Genomic DNA, 18,076 nt, shown 5'->3' on the forward strand with positions numbered 1-18,076 from the left:
CCTCTCTCCTTTTCTTCCTTCCTTTCATCCTTTTAGATTTATTTAGATTATTTAAGTTTATTTAGAATTTGTTAAGCCCCTAGTATGTGGCAAGCATTGTGCTTTGCATCCCACTATATCCCTGCCTCCTATTCCCTATTCCTACCCCTAACATGAAAAATCAGCAAAAGTAATCAGAACTGGAAATAAAGATTCTATGAATATTTAACCTGGGCATGCGCTATCTTAGGATGTGTTCTCGTATGTACCCTTTAGAAAAAGAGAGATACTATTAAGATGAAGCATGTAGAAGTTGAAATTCAGAGCTTTTATCATTAACAATATAAATACAATTGGCATGATTCCTTTTTGAATTCCAGAAAACTGTAGGCAAACTACAATGTCACTTAAGTCATTGCTTTCCTTTGCCTTTAGGATAGGATTCTTATGATAAAAAGGAAAAAAGAATTTATTTTCTGAGGCATGAAATCACTCAATCATAGTACATTTTGCACTACTTAGTAACAGCTGTAAATAATAGCTGAAGTGATTTGTATGTGAATAAATGTGAAATTGTGCCCCGGTTTCATCCATTAACTTATTTTCAGTTGTTTTGTCACTGTTTACCACTGCAGATTGGTCAGTATACCTTGGTGGCTGCAGGAAAAAGGCACATTTTGGGTGAAAATATATCTCAGTAGAATAAGATAAAAAAATTTCCATGTCTTGGTTCAGTATAATCCAGAAAATAATTTTCAATCCATATCTCCAAAGCATCTGAAAAATAGAGTATAGCATCTGAAAAATAGAGCATAGTATCTTATAGAAAGAACTTCTCTGCCTTCAGAGACCATACATTTCTTTTTCCAAGGCTGGTATCTGCACCATCACCAGAACAATTGGATGACATGAGATTATGTCCTAGAGAGGTTTGAGGGAGAGGGAAAAGGACAGTGGCTCTGGACTTAGCTTCCCTGAGTGTGAATTGGGCCTCGGGCCTTGTGGTACCTTGAAGAAGTCATTCGATCAAGATCCCAGAATATGCCTCTCTGATAGTAGATTAGCTGGGCCTGCTTTGAGGATTAGATATAATGAAATAAGTACCCAGCACATAATTTTAAATTATTTTTAATGGCAAATAGCACTAATTAAACAGTGTACTTCGTTGTATCAGTTACTTCAAATAATGAGGACAGAAGGGAGGTGTCAGTTTTTATAAGAATGATGTCACAGTAAAGGAGACAGTGATTTAAGGAATGCAAGGATAGGAAGTCTAGAACAAGCCTGGCCATGACTTAGCCTTGGCCTCATTGAGTTATATACAGGATTATCATGCAATTTATTGTCCAAAGCAAAACACATTTAGAGTCAAAGGGGGGATAATTAATAATTGTACTGATGCCAAGATATGTGAAGCCAACCTGCCACATATGTAGTCCCTCTGTTGTATACCTTTTTTCTGTGTCCATCTGTTACCCCCACTCCAGCCTCTGGCTTTCTTTGATGAATTCGGCTTGTTCGCATTCCCTGGCAACCTCTTCAGCCCAATGCTCCCTTAATGGTTCTTACTTTAGCTGTGGTTACTAACCATTTTAGGAGTTTGGGCTTCTGAGATTTTTGTTATGCACAGGGATTGTCTAGAAGTCTTGTTAAAATGCAAATTCTGGGGGTGCCTGGGTGGCTCAGTTGGTTAAACGTCTGACTCTTGATCTTAGCTCAGGTCATGGTGTCAGGGTTGTGGGTTCAAGCCCCACATTGGGCTCCATGTTGGGTGTGAAACCTTCTTAAATAATATGTGTGTGTGTGTGTGTGTGTGTGTGTGTGTGTGTGTGTGTGTGTGAAAACCCATGATTTCTGATTCAGTAGGTTTGAAGTAAGGCTTGAGATTTAATAGTTTTAACAAGTTCACAGGTGATTTTGATGCTGCTCATCATTAGCCCACATGCTGAAGAGAAAGGTGTTAGTTCAAATTCCAAGAGATGGAATTTTTTTGAGCTACTCACCTTTCTGATTTGACCATAGTGGTTATGGCTTTGAACTCTTACGGTATGTTGGTTCTTTGGTCAGGTGCCTACCTTGGCAGATTGAGCCTGGGGAGGACATATGGCTACCATGACAGTAGGTAGGGTAATTTGTTCTTGAAGGAAGTATAGAGAGGAGATTCATACACTAAAATGATATGTTCAATGTAATTAGTTGTTCTGTTTCTTTTCATGGAGAGCCACTGAGGAAGGAGCTTGAAAAGGTGCCATCAGCACTGGATACCCCTCTAAACCAGGCCAGTCAAAACTCAGTAAACATTTCCTCTCTGCTGAAGTCAAGAAGCAATGGCTTTCAAACTAGAATCTACTGTGCTTTATCCAAAGCAAGGTTTTATGGATGACCATGGTTGTGTAACATTAGTATAGCAGCATGAGACATTGGGGACAGGGAGTTTACTTTGAGCAGCTCTTGGCTAATTAGAAATAATCACACTGTTAGAGCTCTTATCTTGGTATTATTCAGAGAGTTTATATTGGTATAGTCAGTACAGAAGTTTAGAGAAATTGGTTTTTTTAATGGTCAACCAAGATGGATTTTTAAATTTTGATTTCAGGAGAATTCAATGATTTGCTATGATAGAAAAAGTATTAATGAAAATAAGCACATATATCACTAATATAAAAAGAATATAATCATTACCTGGGAATCCTTTCAATTCTGAGCTCATTTTTATTTTTTTTCAAACTCATTCTGACATTACCTCCTGCCAATCCTTTTACTACGAAAAATAAAACATCAGCAAACCCAAAATGTTTTCTCTTCTTCTTTGACTTTTCAAAAAACATTATGTTTCTACTTGGTGACTTGCTATATATACATATATTTATGTATGTATGTATATATATATACATATATATATATATACACACACATACACACCACTTTATACACAAGGAGTATTTAAGCAAAGTCCACATTCTCCATGAACATTCAGAAAAATATGACAACTATGTGTGAAAAGTTGGTGTTTAATATCAAAAGTTTTGAACTATGCAAAGCAAGAGGTTAGAAAACAGGATCAATGTAAACAGTGTTCCGTGGATATTGGTAGCAGTGGGTCTGTGAGAGCCTGTGCTCTAGAAGGAGGATTTGGGGCAAGATGGCCGCCCTGATGTTGCCCAGGCTGCTCAGGTAGAGTTGACCTAATTCCTCAGCCATCCACTGTTTGAGAATTTGCTTGGTTTCAAACTAGGTGATGACTTTGAGAACGTTCATGGTTCTCTTGAGCCATAATCCTCCTTTCCCCCCAAATCAGTGCTAGGACTACCTATTGGTTATTTAATTTGGTATTAACAAAATTAAATATTTAAACTGGCTCAAGTATACTGAGTTTGAGAAATGTAAAGTGTGGAAACAACTCTTCCATCTTTACTATTTGTTAAGGTCTTGCAATTAATATAGCCAAAGCAAGTACTATTTCTGTTATTGAAAATAGTTCACCTTTTATTCTTGGGTGGGGACAAATATCCAAATGCTATGTGGACTCATGATGTGTAGTCTAGGATTCTGCGATTATGAAAGCATTTCACTATCAAAGTACCTGCTTTACAATTTCCTCTCTAGCAAGTGCAGTGTTTGCTTTTTTTTTTTTTTTTTTTTTTACAGAGCACTTTATTTTAGAGTTGAGTAAGTAGTTCTTTCTTCCGTTCTGCCCATTTCTTCTGTATTTACTCACAGTCCTTTTCAACTTGGCAACTAGAAGTATATATGCACCTTATGCACTTATGAATACTCATACACAGAGATGAAGCCATCCATAGTCATTCAGATTCAGTCATCCTTTCCCATGAATGTGGCCATTAGCCCTTGTCTATCGTTCAGTTATGCTCTCGCGATCTGTGTGATGGGAAAGATGGGTGTGGGAATGTTAGTGGTATTAGAGATTTACTTACCCCTTTGGGATGGGAGTAGGACTCCTGGCTTCTTTGTGCTTTGAATAAACTAACTGTGGCCTATGAGTAACACCTTACTGATTTTTTTTTATATTGAGGTATAATTGATACATACCATTGTATTAGTTTCAGGTGTGTAGCATAATGATTTGATACATTTGTATATCATGCAGTGGTCACTATGATAGGTCTAGTTAACTTCCATCACCACACATAGTTTCAAATTATCTTTTCTTGTCATGAGATAAAATCACTTTTCAAATAGAAAAGCAGCAAATGTGTTACTGTTCTCTTTCAAGAGTAGGACTTTAATTTTCCATATCCTCCAAATACTGATGTTAATGTTAGCTTGCTTTTATCTCATATATTCATAAGTTGTGTTATTTTTTCTCCTATTTATTTAAAGCTTTAGCAAGTTTCCTAAAATGATATCGTTTGATATCATTCAGCCCTGAATGTCAAATACAGTTGTCTTTGGTTATAAATATCGTGTAATTGGTCAGCTTGTACTTATAATCATGGTGATATTGAAAGTTCATCTGCATCTATAAAAACATCAGAGCTACTTAGTTTATGCTAATTGCAAGAAGGGTAGGCAGAAGGTCTTTGTTACAGAAAGAAGAAGGTGGTAGCAGGCTATTCACTGTGATTTCTGATTTTATGAAGTACTACAAAACAGGTAACCTCAGATGACATCTTTTAATTTAGTGTCTCTAAGAGCTCCCTAAATCCAAAGTTAACTTCTTGCCCCACCCCCCGCCTCCCCAGAGCATATTGCCGGTCTTTTACAGGCTCTTCTCTTCACAATACCTAGACAGGTGTTTCCTGCTGAGGTGTAGCTACATGATTTAGACAGACATTGGTCTGGAATTAAGGATCGGGTGTTTGATCCTATATTTGTCACTATCAGTGTGACTTGAGCAAGTTCTCCATTTTATGTTTATCAAGCTGTTTCAATTAGTAAAACTGATAGTGTTATTTTATTCCTAGATCTGTTTTAAATATTGTAAATATTTAAATATGTAAATACCAAAATGATTTGTATAAGTAAAATGTATAATGATTAAAATCAATTGATATTATTCAGATGAATCTAGAATAAATTAGTCTTTGTTAGAAAGATATTAGTACTTTCACAAGTGTCTAAATAATAATGCTTTATAATTTGCCACCAAAACTCTTATTGGCTTAGAATCCTTTAAGATGACCAATAAATTCCGTGATAACACTGTTACTGATGATGATGGATTTCAGCACCAGAGGTAGAAATCGTAAAGAAAGTTTGGTGGAAATCTCTTGGATATCAAACAATGAATTGACATTAACAAGGAAAAAAGAAATCACAGAACATTTGCTATAATACTATCAAAGATGCTAGAAAACAGAAGTCTTGAAGCCACAGTAAGGCAAATTGTATCAATTGTGATCCCGTCTAGAAAATCGAGGCCATTACAGGTTACTCATCAGAAAAACTTAATACTAGGCACTATTTATAATGGTGTGAGAAGAGCTCAAAGGCTAAACAGAGGATAGTAAAGCAATATAGGAATTAATAGCAGAAGGAAGCCACTGCTACAACTAGAGGTGGAAAAGTTGAGAAGGAGTTGGTGTTAGTAGAGCCCAAGAGCCAGAGGACCTACCTGGTTGCGTGAGATTCACAGAAGATACTTCCTGGCAGGATTTGGGATGTGGAGAAGATGCATCCTGAGCTAGAGACCTGAATCAGACAGGATGTGTATATAAAGTGGGGGCAGGGATACCCAGCCATTTTCTCTTTCTCCCATCCTCAGTCTTTGCCAGCATCTCCCATCATTTGATCTAAGCCATAAAACAATAAGCAAAGAAATCTAGGAAATGGTTTGCAAAGAAAGGGGAAGAAGAGACCAAACCAGTAAGATGGAACGTATGTAGAAGCCTTTCATTGTCCCGTTTTACGATTTGTTCATTTTTTAGATCTAAGAAGTGCTTAGTGGCTCTGGTTTCTTGCCATCTCAGGATGTTGTGGATGAGATCTTCACTTTCTTTGTTGAATAGTCCTGGCTCACCCACTGCACTAGGGAGAGGAACTTACGGGGTTAGGAGGGTTTAGGAGAAAATATCGTGGAGCATGCACTCTAACCATCAGCCTCTAAGTTACTCAAAAAACATGGGCATTAAATAGGTCTAGTATGGTTACAAGATTTCTCCCTTTACACACACTCCCAAAACACATTATACTTCTTCACCTGCTTGCTAATGGCTGAAAATATCAAGAGTAAAAGCCTTTCGTTCCACAGAGATAAGATGTTTAAATTACAAGTGCCTAGCTGAAATGATTTTTTTCTGTGGGGTAATTTCAGTCAAAGATCAATCAACCAATCAATCAGTCACTCTCTTCCTCAGTAACATGACTTACAGAGAACCAGTGTGCACACAAATAGCTGGAAGATTGACCATGAAGTTGGGAAGAGAACATGAGGGACCCAGAGGAAAAACTTGGAAGGTTTTGACAATTTTTCTTAGAATAGTGCTGTTTACCTAATATATGAGCAATGCTAACAATGATTGCAGCACATGCGAGCACACAAGTGATATGCAGCTTTGCTTTAGGGGCTGAGTAACAATTCTTGATTTCATAAACACGCACTTGACATTGGTAAAGATCTTCTTTCCTAGGAGTTTGCTGGTCAAAGTAATTGAGGTGATCTTCCCTGAAAGAATGCCTTTAGTTCTGCAGTTACATATTTCCATTCACTCTATGGGGAAAAAATCCTTTTCTTTCCTGAGTCTTTTAAAAGTGGGGCCACACTGGCAATAAGTGCTCTTGGTTATTTGTTTTGATTAAGAGAGAATATTTGGCTTGCTGGCATCTTTTTCTGAAAATGTCCTAAAGATTTATTAAACGGGATTAAAATGGCAGATCAGTCTTACTAAACTCAGATTTAATATTCTCTTGACATCAAGAGTTCCCTCCCACAATTGCGTATGTCACCAGTTAGTTGTTGGAGATGATCTACATGAATTTCTCACATGTGGCCCCAAAATTCTCATATGAGAAATGGTTCTAGATGGCTGCCCCTTAAGATAAATTAAACCAAGGTTCCTGTGTTTTGTTGGGTGAGAGGTTTTAGTGCCCAAGAGGATTTTCATTTTTAACAGTTTCCCTGGAAAATTCAGAAGCAATTGAAGTTTGAGAACCACTGATAGGTACCTATCATATGAAATATGCCTTGAATAATTTTGAGTGGTGTTACCTATCATGAGCCACCATAGAAAATCCTTTATGTTTGTTTCTGTGTTCATTTCAGATTGCTGTATAACAAATTATCACACACTTACCAGCTTAAAACAACAGCTATGTCTCACAATTCAATAGGTCAGAAATCTAGGCAGCCTCAACTGGGTTCAATGCTCAGGGTATCACAAGGGCAGAATCAAGGTGTCAGCCCGTCTAGCCTTTAAAATAGGGACTCTGGTAAAGAATCCACCTCTAAGCTTATTCAAGTTTTTGGCAGGGCGTAATTCCTTGTCGCTGTAGAACAGAGGTCCCTGTTTCCTTACTGGCTGTTGGCAGAAGTCTCTCCCAGCTCTCTACAGCTGCCTGCATTCTTTCTATGTGACCTCCTTCATCTCCGGGCCATCAGTGGCAAACCGGAACCCTTTATGCTTTGTGTCTCCGTGACTTCTGCTTACTCACCAGAGAAAGCCCTGTGCTATTAAATGCTCATGGGATTAGATCAGGCCCACCCAAAGAATCTCCCTCTTCAAGATCCACTGTGCTGCATGACATTTCTATAATCACAGGAGTGATATCTCACCATGCTTACGGGTTAGGGGAATTAGGGTATAGAACCTTGAGGGGGAAGGCACTATCTAGATTCTTCCTACCACAGTGTCCAGTGTACTAATGCTTTCAATGAGTAGCTCAGTAATATATATGAGGATGTAAAAAGATGTGATTCTTTTTAAAATTTTTTAAAAAATTCTATGTTTTGAGCAACATTAAATAGATATGTGATTATGGCCTCCTGTGGTTACCTAGTTCAACAAATAGTTATTGAATATTTACTAAGTGGCAATCATAAATTCATAAAGGAATAAACTAGATCTTTCCCTTCAATACCTCACATTTCATAATTAAACATCTCTGGAGATAGAGGAACTTCTTTGATATTTTGATAATGTGTCAAAATGTTTTCCCATATACTGATTCTGTGTAACTTCTAATCTTTGATCTTCTGACAGGTAATAAAACACATTAATATTTTTCAATTTGATTCAACCATATTTCTCCTCATAATCTCTGACATTGTTCTTTTCAGGTTTAGAAGCCTCTTGTTCTTTGAGTATATTTTATTACATGATTTCAAGTCCCTTCCACATGTAAGTTATATTTTTAGTAAGACATAATCAAGTCACTTAACATTTCTGTTCCTCAGTTTTTTCAGAAGTAAAACAAATATTATGCATTAGTTAACATTGTTTTTTCCACGTTAAGAATTATCTTGGGCTAAACTAAGTGAAAACAATGCAAAGAATGGGAAGCTAATGGAGAGGTACTGGAATTTCTGACAGAATCACAGAAAAGAGGTAAAAATTAAAAACAGCCTCAATTTTAGAGAAATGGTGATAACTCCAGTGATAATAATTTTTGTATTTTCTTTCTAGAGGTTAAGATAAAAAGACGTAGTTCCAGTGACGCCCTTTTTCTGTCTCACAGCTCCAAATTGTTCTAAGGTAGGAAGGGATTATGGCTTCTGGAGCCTATATGCATATTAGGAAGGTATCATCTACCTAGGTTTCCGTCCCAATGGGTGCTTGGTACATGCCATCATTTGGCTGCTAAAACACACACATACGTACCACACCAGTGCACATCACACATCACATTAACTTTTTCACATAGCCAAAGATAATCCTATTGAAAACTTACCACCTGTTTCACATAAACCTCAACCAATCTCATTCTTCCCCAAATGGAATGAAATCTAAGCCCAGCTATTGCACTCAGAGATGGTGTTGGGGAGCCCCAGTTTCTCAGGCCAGATTACCCATGGATGTTCATTTCTTCTTTCGTTCTGTAACCATTGAAATTATGTAATTAATGGACTAATTAGTATATTTATCTACCATCACCACACCATATATGCACAATGGAAATAAAACTTCCGGATGCCCGGGTGGCTCAGTCTGTTAAGCGTCCGACTTCACCTCAGGTCATGATCTTGCAGTTGGTCCCTGTGTTCGAGAGGCCTGCATCGGGCTCTCTGCTATCTCCCTCGCTCTCTGCCTCTCCACCCTCCCTCTCCCCGCCCCTCTCAAAAATACATTTGAGAAAAAAGAAATTAAAGAGACAAGAAACGTGTTTTAATCTTCAGACACTTGACAGCAAAGAAATCCAGATAAATACTGCACTCCTAGTTTCTGCATCTGATTCCAAAGCCAAAGATAGTATCACTAGCCCGCTCCACTACTCATTCCACGTTTTCCTTTCTTTAGCTGGCAGTTGGATTACTTGGAGTATTTTCCAGGTCAGATATCGGAGCGGAGGCGGGGGAGATGAGATTTTATCTTTACCTATAAGGATTACCTTGACAGTATTTTCCTTTTGGCAAAGTAAAATGAAAAATGCTTCAGGTACTCGTTTGGGCCTATCTCCCAACCCATTTTCTTTTTTTGATACCTTTCATTCCCTCGGTATTCAAGATGAGTGACCACGGCCCATACATAACTCTTCTTTTGCCTGTTCCCGTAGTGGCCCGCGTGGTGTGAAACGGTCACTTGTCTGTCTGTTTTTCTGGAAGCATCCTTCTTACAGGCCAACAGAACGTAGAGCTGTAGAGAAGAGTTGTGAGAAGTGTCACTAGCATCTCAGAAAAGCCTTTTCAGACTGATGTTGCGGCTAAGAGAGAGGCAGCCCCAAGAGTCAGTAGCTGGTTTAGAGCATATATCACATCCTGAAAGGCAGCACCTCAGGCTCAGGTTGTATCTTTCAGTGGCATTGCGGCTGAGTTTTGTATGTTTATGTTTGTAGGCATTTTTTTTATGTTTATTTGAGAGAGAGAGAGAGAGAGAGAGAGAGAGAGAGAGAGCGAGCGACAAAGCATGAGCAGGGGAGGGGCAGAGAGAGAGAGGGAGACACAGAATCCGAAGTAGGCTCCAGGCTCTGGGCTGTCAGCACAGAGCCCAACATGGGGCTTGAACTCACAAGCTGTGAGATCATGACCTGAGCTGAAGTTGGATGCATAACCTACTGAGACACCCAGGCACCCTGGCATCATAGCTGAGTTTTTTAAATAATAGTTTATACCATTATTTTATAAGGTACATAGTTGGTCAATAATGGAGTAGAGAATAATAGCTCCATGGCAAATCTTCCAATTGTTTCTTTTATTTTAGTATGATGTGATTTCCTTAATTAAAATTAATGTTGTGTGGGCAAAAAGAGTGGTATATAAAACATTATGAAGTTCATATGTGGTGGTGTTGAAGGAAGAACGAGTGAGTACAATGCAGGCCCAAGTCAAAAATAAGTGTCCATTCTGTTGAGGACAACTAACTACCCCCTCTAATTAGAGGCATCTAATACAGTTGCTCTGCCCTGGACTATTATGAAAGGTCTATCAATATCATCCTTCCTTCACCTTCTATTCAAAAGTCCTTCAGACATTCCTTTTCCAAGTATCTATACCATTTGGCTGCAGCCAAAGAGATATTAAAAACAACCTCTGAATATCTTTGTTTAAAGAGAATATATAACCAGACTTATTGCTAAAGGTCCTGTCCTTTTAGTGGATTTCATTCTTGTTTGGGCCTATCCATGAAAGCAACTGTACCATTGCAGAGTGTTACAGGAAACCAGGCTGACATTTTTTGTTCCCAATTTTTCAAAAAGAATTTCATTTAAGACAGGAGACAGAGATTTACAGAAGGAAATCTTGTATGGCAGATTGTGCTCACAAGGCACTGGGGCATGAACAGGCTTCCATATTACTTTCACTCAACAAAGGAGGGCTACTGAGAATGCATAAATTTAGCACCGAGTGAACCAGGTGGTGCTCAGTTGGTAACGGCCAGTTGGATAGTCAGAGGCTGTTATCAAAAAGTCAAGTTACCCAAGGAAGAATGCATTGCCCTGCACTAAATCTTGTTCTTTACTGACAGAATTTCTCTGGTTGGAGATGACCCCAAGCTCCATGCCCAATCCCAAATGGCTACAGATCTAGAGTACCATTTCATCTACTTTGTCTTCATGAAGGCCAAGTGGAAAAGCCACTCTCATTACAGTCTAAACCAGATGAAACCTACTTGGTGATGTGCCTTCTTCTTAGTGATAAACAGGTCAAGTTTTAAGAACTTCTCCTTCACTGGGGAGGGGAAAAACTGAATCTCTCTGTTACTTTCTTACCCTCAGTATTGGTTCTATCATTTTAAAATCAATGCCGTTTAATATTTTAGTAAGAGTCATACCTATATATACACACGCGTATATTTATTTACATTAGTAAACTCCTTAGTGTGAATGCTTGACTTCAAAATGTAGCATCATTTTTTGTACATGTTTAAGATAGCATTACTAGGAATGCCTGAGTGGCTCAGTCAGTTAAGCATGTGACCTTGGCTCAGGTCATGATCTCATGGTTTGTGAGTTCAAGCCCCACATCAGGCTCTCTGCTGTCAGCACAGAGCCTGCTTCAGATCCTGTCCCTCTGTCTCTCTCTGTCCCTCCCCCGCCCTCGCTGTCTCTCTCTCTCTCAAAAATAAACATTAAAAAAATAGACAGCATTACTAAATAGACAGCATTATATACTAAATAGTATATAATGTAGATTATAGTTTTCAAATGCAAATAAAAACAGACAACTGCTTTTGCTGATTATCTTTTCAAAGATGTTTGTGGTGTTGAGGACTTGGAAATGCAGGACTATTGTAATGAACGATTACAATTTTCACGTATAAGAAAACAGAAGATAGAACAGGGCTGTTTACTGAAGTTAATAACAGTAATATAGAGGATGAGTAAAGTAGAAATCAAAGAATGGAAAAGTCATCAGAAGGATTTGAAGAAAGGAATTGAGAAAAATGAAGAAGGAATTTCTAGGTGACAACTGCAAATGGACAAAGAGTGATAAAGGCAGGAATGTGTCAGAGTCTTGGGCTAGGGGAGGGGTGAGCTGCCCAGCAAAGGATCGATCAATTGATCGATCGATCACCTATGTATCTATTCATTTTGGTTTCAAGTTTTTATTTAAATTCTAGTTAGTTAATATATAGTGTAATATTGGTTTCAAAAGTAGAATTTAGTGATTCATCATTTCAATATAACACCTAGTGCTCATCACAACAAGTACCCTCCTTAATACCCATCACCCACTTTAACCTGTCCCCACCCACTTCCCCTCCAGGAACCCTCAGTTTGTTCTCTATAGTTATTAGTTTCTTATGGTTTGCCTCCTTCTCTTTCTTTTTTCCTTCTTTCCCCTATGTTTATCTGTTTTGTTTCTTAAATTCCACACCTGAGTGAAATCATATGGTATGTATCTTTCTCTGACTGACTTATTTCTCTTAGCATAATACACTCTAGCTCCATCCACATGATTGCAGATGGCAAGATTTTGGCTGAGTAATACTCCATTGTGTGTGTGTGTGTGTGTGTGTGTGTGTGTGTGTGTGTATGTATATGTATATATATTTATATATATATGTATGTATATGTGTATGTATATGTATATATATGTATATATATATACATACACACACACACACACACACACACACACACACACACACACCCCTTCTTGATCCATTCATTAGTCAATAGACATTTGGGCTCTTTCCATATTTGGCTAATGTTGATAATCCTGCTATAAACATCAGGGTGCATATGCCCCTTTAAGTCAATATTTTTGTATCTTTTAGGTAAATACTTAGTATTGCAATTGCTGGATCATAAGCTAGTTCTATTTTTACGTTTTCAGGAACCCCCATACTGTTCTCCAGAGTGACTGTACCAGTTTGCATTCCCACCAACAGTGTAAGAGAGTTCCCTTTCTCTGCATCCTCAGCAACAACTGTTGTTTCCTGTGTTGTTAATTTTAGCCATTCTGACAGGTGTGAGGTGGTATTAATTATAGTTTTGATTTGTATTTTCCTGATGTTGAATGTTGTTGAGCATTTTTTCATGTATCTGTTAGTCATTTGTATATCTTCTTTGGAAACTTGTCTATTCCTGCCTTCAACCCATTGCTTAACTGGATTGTTTGTTTTTTGGGTGTTGAGTTTGGTAAGTTCCTTATAGATTTTGGATACGAACACTTTATCTGATATATCATTTATAAATATCTTCTCGCATTCTAAGGTTGCCTTTTAGTTTTGATGATTGTTTCCTTCACTTTGCAGATGCGTTTTATCTTGATGACGTCCCGATAGTGCATCTTTGCTTTCGTTTCCCTTGCCTCCAAAGACATGTCTAGTAAGAAGTTGCTGTCACTTATGTCAAAGAGGTTGCTACCTGTGTTCTCGCAAAGGATCCATTTAGACTGCATCACTTGCTTCATGTTGTAGAGTAGCCCTAGGGTGCTGTGGTACAAGATGTAGGGTATAAATCTATGATTTCACTCATGTGGAATTTAAGGAACAAACAGATGAACATGGCATGGGAGAGAGAGGCAAGCCATAGAACAGACTCTTAACTATAGGGAACAGACTGAGCGTCGATGGAGGAGATTGGTTAAATGAATGATGGGTATTAAGGAGGGTTCTTGTTGTGATGATCACTGGGTGTTGTATGTAAGTGATGAATCACTAAATCCTATTCCTGGAACTAATATTACACTGTATATTAACTAACTGGTATTTAAATAAAAACTTGGAGGAAAATTAAAAAGATGTAGGGTATAGTCTAGCAATGGATGCACTTTCATTTTTTTATAGGGAACCCTAGGCTGGGAGAAGACTTAGAACAGAGGCCAGGAGGGGCGCCTGGGTGGCGCAGTCGGTTAAGCGTCCGACTTCAGCCAGGTCACGATCTTGCGGTCCGGTCCGTGAGTTCAAGCCCCGCGTCGGGCTCTGGGCTGATGGCTCAGAGCCTGGAGCCTGTTTCCCATTCTGTGTCTCCCTCTCTCTCTGCCCCTCCCCCGTTCATGCTCTGTCTCTCTCTGTCCCAAAAATAAATAAACGTTGAAAAAAAAATTAAAAAAAAAAAAAAAAAAAGAACAGAGGCCAGGAGTAACAAAGTGAGGAAGAAGGCTGGCACCTAAACTCCATTTTGCAAATAGATTTTGAAGGATTTAAAAAAAATCTACTTTTTTTGGATATTAAGGTACCAATCTTTTGACGTAGGGTTATTTACAGCTGTATTTTGGATTTAAAAGTTAGCTCTATGGTGAGATATCAAAGGGCAGTTTTCTAAGGAGGAATCAAAAGGCTAGAGGTAGAAGATTGTGGTGCATTTGAGGAAAAATGGTAAAAAGCTTTTTAGACCCTGTAAGCATCTGACCTGGATTTTAGGACTAAATTTCCAAATACTAATCTTAAAATGATTATTATATAAATTTTTTTCCTATTCATTTTGCCCAAGGCACTTGGCCTAAAGGCCATAATGAAGAGCTACCAAAAGTAAATGAATAAGAATGTAGGTCAGGTGTTTTGGGAGATTCCAAATATATATACATCACATTATGTTTATATAGAGAGATATAGATATGCACACACATATATGGATATTTATATACTTAAATACACACACATCATACATACTGTCATAGGTTAATTCTCTTTAAAAAATGTTTTAATCATTTATTTTTGAGAGGGGGGGGGAAGGGAGGGAGGGCAGAGAGACAATGGGAGACACAGAATCTGAAGCAGGCTCCAGGCTCTGCACTGCCAGCACAAAGCTCAACGCAGGGCTCCAGCTCAGGAACCACGAGATCATGACCTAAGCTGAAGTCAGAGTCTTAACCAACTGAGCCACCCAGGCGCCCCATTGGTTAATTCTCTTTATATGGAGAGAGCTAACCATTGAATCTGGTTCTGATGCAACTGCTTCACACAAAAGGCTTGTGATGACATTAGACATAATTGAAACAAATAGTATTTCTAGGGTCTGTACCAATTGGTGGAGGGAGTGGGAGTAGGGAAGGAGAAAGAAGAAAATGAACAGCTTGCCATTAGGGTTAGGGTCACTGCACCTTACAGGCAAGAGTCGCAGCTGAGCTAACTTGGATGGCCCTCTCCACAACACTAAATCCATCCCAGCAAAACTAACCTCAAAGCAATGGAACCCAAACATCCATCGGCCTTCCTGATGTCACTGGATTGCCACACTACCTGTCATCACATTCCATGTTCTCTTCTGTTGCTAGGTACCCTGGGCACTCTTAATTTTCAAAGCTCCAGGTGCCGTTTTTTCCCTTGGTACTCACACATAGAGTTTTGGTTCCAATGCTATGGTGCCCAGGCTGAAATTTGAGAGAAGCACCATTGCTCTTGGCCTGTGAAGCTGAAGGCCATACCTACAGATCTCAGCACCGTACCCTCTGTGTAGCAGCTCTCGACCTGCATGCCAGCAGCCACTTAGGATGGAGCAAACTATGTTGGGTAAGGAAGCAGATTTCCCCTTGAGAGCAGTAAACTGCTGTGAGTCGATTATGATAAATAGAGGAGTCTGAGATTTGTGGTTTCAAATTCTGGAAAAGTATCTTCAAGGAAGAGAAAATACAAATCGTTAATATGGTTATGAGAACCCAGACCATAAAAAATGCTTCATTTAGTTTCAGTTTAATGTCTGCTCCCTCTTTCTGTTGAATTTTTCTAATACAGACATCAAAAACTTTGTTTCAAATTTTGATTGATAAAACAGTGGCATGTGACATTACTCGTTCTTTTACCATTTAAATGATAAAACGGTGTGAATATATATTATGTACAAATAAGTAAATTATTCACTTGTTCTTTATGAAACATACCGATTTACTCAAGAATGAAATATGTAAAGCTGTGGAATTTAGTTACCTTGGTAACATCTGGAGTGAGGTACTCTGTCTAAAAATATTTTCTCCTTTATTGTTTATACTTTATACCAAAATTACAAATACATGACTTTTATTAAAAATTTTCCTGAGGTAATAATGTTTATCTTATTTAAAATGTGAATAAATGGTACACTAGTTACTAAATATGTATGCTGATTTTAGATTAACGAAACAGTTGTAGCATGTTTATTTCTTAACAGTAATAGATGTTGGATTTGTTTTCTGCTAGTATCCATTTTGTGTATATAATATGCTTTCAGGGTTACTCATTCTTTTAACATATTGACAAAATGTTTATTACATAAAATGTTTAGTATTTTAAGGGATTCTAGTGCACAAATGTTACGTCACATTTTTCTTCATGAATTTAAGAACTGGACTTGACTATGTACATTCTGCTTTTCTTTGGACTTTCGTGGAAAGAAATAACTTAAATAATCTGAAATGATTTAGCATACTTTAGCATAGGATTTGACTTCACATAAAGAGCATGTGCAATTTTATGGGTTGCTTATATAAATCACACCCCTAATTCTTTATTTCAAAAACTTTCTATATTTCATGGTTAAAACAAAAAGAAGAAGAACGTTTTTGATTTTCTCAATAGCTGTGGAAAGTGATATGTCATGTTATTTATGACCAGTTTCTTAAATTCTCTTATGTATGTTTTCTCTCCCCATGAAGTCTTTTTTTGAATGGAAATGTACAAAGAGGAATTTATGAGTAGAATCTTGCCATTTGAATGTATTTTAACTTCTTCACAAAGCGGTTTTAGAAAAATTTTAAAATATCATTTTACTGAAAATTAAACTTAATACCCTTTGTTTTCATTTCACATTGGAGCTGGAGATCTGGGCTTCCTCCCAGACCCTTGTCTGCCCTACTCTCAGTCTTACTTGTTCTTTTCTTAGGATTTTTTGAGTCTCCTCTTGTTCTGCACTGTTGCTGCTTTGGTTTGGGCTTCCAGCAATGCTGAGTCAGTGGCTTATAGAGCTCTTAAGGGTCCCACTTTTGTTGCCTTCATCCCATTCTCCTCATCAGTCAGAGTAATCTCTTTAAAACACCGTTTTGTTCATATCACTTCTGCATAAAATTGCTCCTATTCACTCCCAAGGTACGATCCACGCTCTTAGTTCAACAAAACACATTCTCTGCCTCCCTTTCTTATTCTCTTGTTTGCACTCAGCACCCAACCTTACTTCCCATCTGCCCTGCACTTTCCTTCCTCTGAGGTGTTGCCCCTGCTGATCTCTAATTGGGAAACTCTCTCCCCCACCTTCATCACCGGGTTAAGGCTTACTCGTCTTTTGGAATTTAGCTCATATGCCATATGCCACCTTCTTTAGGAAAACTTCTGTGATGTGTTTACCCCTTGTTTTGGATCAGAGCCTTTTTCCTCTGCATTTTAGTTGCATGTTTGTTTGTTTTTTCTGTCTCTTTTAATTAGTTGTGAAATTACTGAAGACACAGTCTCTATTGGCCAAATATTTAACCCCCTTTTGGCCAAGCATAGGCATTCAATAAATGTTGAATGAATGAATGAACAGGTGAGTTATACCACTTCTTCAAATGTATATATTCGTTTCATGAATTTAATTGATTAGAAGGGATAAATTTTTCATTGAATCCTACAAAAATGAAGCACACTGGGGAATATTCGGAAATCAAAATATTACAAATATGAATATTATTACCCTTGTATGTTCGTATTTTTATGGCTTCATCAATAGACTTTAACTACAGGAAATAATCTAACACCTTTGCATTTCATAGTTCTTTAACATTAATAGAAAATTCTTACCATAAATGCAAAGATGAAATTAAGAGAAATAGAATTTTCCTGTTTCATCTAAATTTTGTTTTTTACTCTAAGTAAATTGTTATTGATATGTTTTACTAAACAAGTTTATCATTTATTTTAAAGCCAGAAAATTTTGGTTAATTCTACTTCTTCCCCTTCCTCCCTGTTTTGTTTTTTTTTCTACAGTTATTTTATTTATTTTTAAATTTCTTTATTTAAATTCAAGTTAGTTAATATACAGTGTAGTATTGGTTTCAGGAGTAGAACCCAGTGATTCATCACTTATATATAACACCTAGTGCTGATCCCAACAAGTGCCCATCTTAATGCCCATCACCCATAAGCCTGTC

At 37.7% G+C, this 18,076-nt stretch overlaps 1 protein-coding gene across 6 annotated transcripts in view; it reads left to right on the forward strand.

Annotated features, from left to right (window-relative positions):
- The window catches only part of NOL4 (nucleolar protein 4), a 442,954-nt gene that overhangs the window by 200,630 nt on the left and 224,248 nt on the right, over window positions 1-18,076 (forward strand). For 2 of the 6 annotated variants that reach the window (XM_047087057.1, XM_047087058.1), the window contains exon 1: window positions 15,473-15,491. The exons of the other annotated variants lie outside the window; for them this stretch is intronic. In XM_047087057.1, coding sequence (XP_046943013.1) covers window positions 15,473-15,491 — 19 coding nt within the window. Of the gene's footprint in view, window positions 1-15,472; window positions 15,492-18,076 lie in introns of those variants that run through there. 6 annotated transcript variants of the gene reach the window in all.

This window comes from Lynx rufus, unplaced genomic scaffold (genome assembly GCF_022079265.1).
Source record: "Lynx rufus isolate CCGP_SWC_20201006 ecotype Redwood Valley unplaced genomic scaffold, mLynRuf1.p SCAF_22, whole genome shotgun sequence".
Classification (NCBI taxonomy): domain Eukaryota; kingdom Metazoa; phylum Chordata; class Mammalia; order Carnivora; family Felidae; genus Lynx; species Lynx rufus.